The following is a 4,469-nucleotide window of genomic DNA, read 5'->3' as shown; positions in this document are numbered from 1 at the left end:
CTCACCTGTTTTAAATTTTATACAGAGTCAAAGCTCCTCTTCGCAAAAACTAGCAAAAAGAAAAAAGCAGCTATCTATAAGGCAATAAGCACCAGTGATACCATGCCCACCCTGTAATACACTACGCTCTGAAGCTGGCTAGTGTAATTTAACGAATGAAAATTCAAACTTGATCACAGACAACAAAGCTAAAACTATTGAGATAAAAGGACTAGTTTTTCTTCTTATTTTACAAACTTTGTAAAAAATGACTCATCAAAACTATTTGAAAACATTGGCTCGGTAATAAATCAGTTCATTAATGCTCTCCTTTATATCATCAAGGGCTCGGTGAGACAATGTTTTCTTAGGCGTCCGTGAAAACACACTGGGATACCATCGTCTGCAAAGCTCCTTGATCGAACTCACATCGATGATTCTGTAATGAAGAATCTTGGCCAAGTTCGGCATGTGACTTTTCAAAAACACAACATCAGTTCCTACGGAATTTCCTGCGATTGGGCATTTATTTGGGGGACAATATTGGGAAACAAACGAGACTATTTTCTCCTCAGCTTCCTCTAGTTTGATAGTGCTTTCCAGACACTTTTGCGTGAGACCTGATTTTCCGTGTTGATTCACACACCATTCGTTCATGTTATCCAAAATATCTTGTGGCTGGTGTACAATTATTGTCTCCATTTCTTCGAGAACTTCCAGTTCTTAAAAATACAGGTTTGATTAACTCAATAAGGTGTCAATAAATATGTTTAAAACTTAAGTATAAGACAGACGAAAAATGAAAAGGTCAAAACCTAACCATCATTTGTGACAATACATGCTATCTCCATGATTCGATCAGTCTGCGGATCCAGGCCTGTCATCTCCAGATCAACCCACAAAATATTCTCCTGGTGACACTTCGACCTCTTTTGTCGTTTCGGCATTTCTCTCACTGCCAAAATACTCGAGCCACTACTACAACTATTTAGACCCCTTCTAGCGTAATTAGTTGATAAACAAGACAGAGATCTGTACGATGGACTTAATAAGGTAGCTTTTTTAATGTTTCGTCGATAATGAACTAAAACGGATTTGGGGCTAGTTAGGGCAAAAACACAATTTCGTAACATGCTCAGAGGTTCTATGGACCAACATTGGACCTGAAAATGTAGCAAGAAAATATTTTAGCAGCCTGTTTTTTTTTCAAATTGCGAAACATAGAAACAGTGCAGAAGAGTTTTGCGTCCTAGAATGGGTGAAAAATTGTTACATACCAGCATTAAAAATTTACTGTAAATACAGCGACATAATTAATTCATGAATTTTCAGAAAAAAACTTAGGTTGGATCTAGCCATTTCAACCCTTACGAATCTAAATATCACTTGGCATCATCAAACCAGGCGAATGAAGTATTTGTGAAACAGGAGGAAAATCGGAGCAGATGAATAACTTTTTAAACATTTTTTGCTATCACAAAGAATCAAAACTTCACGAGAAGGCGCTATTGATTACTTTCTTTTGAATGAAAGAAAAATTCAAATACAAAAAGCTTCAAAAATTGTAATGAAAAAATATGAAAACTTTTTGAAAAGTATCAAAAAAAAATTCAGCAAAACTTCTTGAAACGCAATCACTTGCACATAAACCAGAACGCAAAAAAAGTTTCATTTTTCAGAAAAAAATGCTTAAATCATAGGCAGATTCGTGTTTGATGTTTTATTGAGTAAAAACGAAAAAAAAAATAAAAGAAATATAAAAGAATATGAAAAGAAGGTGATTGATTATTTAAAAAAATCTAAATTTTGAGGCAGATTTTTGTTGTTTTTATGGTTTTCAATATCTCATAGTTTTCTTATGGAACAAGATCTTTTATGGTTTTCATATTTTTCAAATATGGTTTTCAAAACCACAAACAAAAATACTGTCAATAATGAGCTCATACATGTGTCAATTCGATGAACATCTGTCAAAAAACCCGCTTGCCAGCGTTAAACTAGCTTTAAGGAAAAACATACCGATCGGTAAGTGAGCAGAAAAAGCTTGAATAGCGTCTGTTGAGTCGGGGGAAAATGTCAAAAAACAAATTTCAGCTATAAATACATTTTCAAACATTGAACCCCAAATAACACAGGCAAAGCAGAGCTTCGCGCCAATTGCGATACAACATAAACACAAAAAAAAACAAGTCGAAAAAATAATAAATGGTGAAAAAAACTAGGTGAAGCAAAATTTTTGTATGTCTAGATCAAAAACAATTATGTCTAGATCAAATACTACGACTTTTTTGCTCACAAAACTGGACATAGCAGGTAAACAAGTAGGCTTTCAACAACCTGTTATTAAAACTATGATATCAGATTTGGCAGTGAGAAAAGTCCAAAAAACGGTCAACTAATCAAAAATTTGAGCTTTTTTGTGTGAAAGATAGGGCATCGCCGCTTATACAGAAGGAATTCACTCAACCTGTAAAATCGATTGAACCCAAAATCTCAGATTTGGGAGGGTAGTTCTCGAGAAGCGTCAAAAACTTTTTAATAAAAAAGCGGTCAAAAAATCAAAACTTTGACTTTTCCGAGGGCGATATCTTTTGGTGTCAGCAAACATTTGTGAGCAAAAGAACTCCCCGCAAAAAATGAGCTCGCCACAACCTGCTCTTTGGATTCTCGAGAAACGTTAAAAAAAAAACTTGAAAAAAAAATTGTCAAAAATCAAAACTTTGACTTTTCCGAGGGCCATAACTTTTGGTGTCAGAAAAATTTGGGACCAAATGAGTTTCCCACAAAGCAAATGAGCTCCCCATAACCTAATCATTGAATTGAAACTAAAATCTCAGATATGGCAGGGTAGTTTTCGAGAATTTTCAAAACGTTTGAAAAACGGTCAACATCAAAAATTTGACTACTCCGAGGGACTAACTTTATGGGTTTAAAAATTGGGCCGAAACCGTTCTATTCATTGAAAACGAAAATTCAGATTAAAGAAGGCTTTTTTCGAGAAAGCAAAAAAAAATATGGGTCAAATATTCCCCCAGAGACAAAAAAAAATTCAACCGATTGCTAAACATACAACCAAAATGAGAAGTGCGGAGGGAAAGGTTCAAATTTTGTTTTCCTTGTAACGACCATAAATTAGGTCATTAAGCCAATAAAAAAAAAGCGAAATAATTTGGGCCGATGAACTTTTTTAAGCGAAACAAAAAAAAACAAAAGAAATACGAAGTCAGGGTAAGTAAAATTACACCTTGTACGAAAAAATCAAACACAAAAAGCAACATGAAGAAAAATGCGCGCATCAAAAAAAAACAATTTCAAGGTGTGACAACTAAGCCGATAACAGATAAGCAGACAAATAATTGGCCGACAATTTTATTTGAAACAGAATACTGAAAACTCAGACTACAAATCATAATTACGAAAAACTTTTGAACTGACTGTTGAAAAATTTGGCTATACTTAAAAGCCACATGCCATAATATTAGCTTGAAAGAATTACCAACAAAAAAGCGAAGCTTCGCACTATTTGCAATACATCACAAAAATAAAAAAATAAAACATTCATGAAACACTTGAAAAAAACGTACATTCAGATAAACTAAACCATCAGTCACCAACTGCCAAACCAAAATTCCGATTAAAATCAATACAGTTGACAACCTCAAAAGGAACCACGTCACCACCGAACTTAAACACAGAGGCGAAGCTGAGCTTTGCGCCACTTGCGATACAAATATCAATGTTTTGAAAATCAAACTGAAATATTCAAAAAATCGCTTTGTCAAAAATAATGAAACAAAATATCAGGAACGAAACTGCCTGCACCATTATAAACTCTACAGAGAGCTTTGGAAATGGTATACAGAAAAACTCTAGTTTGCAAAAAAGGTCATAGCCGGATTCGAACCGCAAATCTTTACTATCTCAAGCAATTACTTTATCTAAGCCAGATGCTTAATTGGATTTGAAATTATAATTAGTAAGCGGTAACAAAGCCGAAAAAACATGAGCAGAAACCCTTCATGTCGAAAAGCAATTCAGAAAATACCGACGCAATCAGAGGCTACGAAGTCGATAATAACATAGAGGCGAAGCTGCGCTTTGCAAACAATTATGAGAAGACGTTCAAAAAACAACTCTTTCAAATGAAATAAAAAAGTAGAAATAAGCCTCGAATTAGCAAAAACTCGGCTACATGTAGGACTGGAATCTAGGATGCACTACAGACAGGAGATTTAGACTCTCACGCACTATCCCCACAGCCACTCAAGATTAACAACTGACAAAAACTAGTCACGAATAAAGCAGCTACATATACTAACAAATTGCCAATGCGATTCAGCACCAAATACTGAGGCATCCACACTAACTTTGCATGTAACAAATCTTAAAACATAAAGAAACATTATGTTTAACTTATGCTTTTCGAAAAATTGCGAGATATATTTGGAAAATATCTGAAATCGAATTTTCATTATTGTTATGTTGTTTGT

The 4,469-nt window shown here is 34.4% G+C and overlaps 1 protein-coding gene across 1 annotated transcript; it reads right to left on the bottom strand.

Annotated features, from left to right (window-relative positions):
- Window positions 1-261: 261 nt before the first annotated feature.
- LOC134852027 (oligoribonuclease, mitochondrial-like) lies at window positions 262-926 on the bottom strand. The gene is made up of 2 exons (XM_063868304.1): window positions 800-926; window positions 262-701 (listed from the first exon to the last, which is right to left on the bottom strand). Exons 1-2 carry the CDS (start codon window positions 924-926, stop codon window positions 262-264), a joined length of 567 nt encoding a protein of 188 aa, XP_063724374.1.
- Window positions 927-4,469: the final 3,543 nt, after the last annotated feature.

This window comes from Symsagittifera roscoffensis, chromosome 7 (assembly GCF_963678635.1).
Source record: "Symsagittifera roscoffensis chromosome 7, txSymRosc1.1, whole genome shotgun sequence".
Classification (NCBI taxonomy): domain Eukaryota; kingdom Metazoa; phylum Xenacoelomorpha; order Acoela; family Convolutidae; genus Symsagittifera; species Symsagittifera roscoffensis.
The sequence above is the reverse complement of the archived record's forward strand: the minus strand, read 5'-3'. Positions and strand labels throughout refer to the sequence as shown.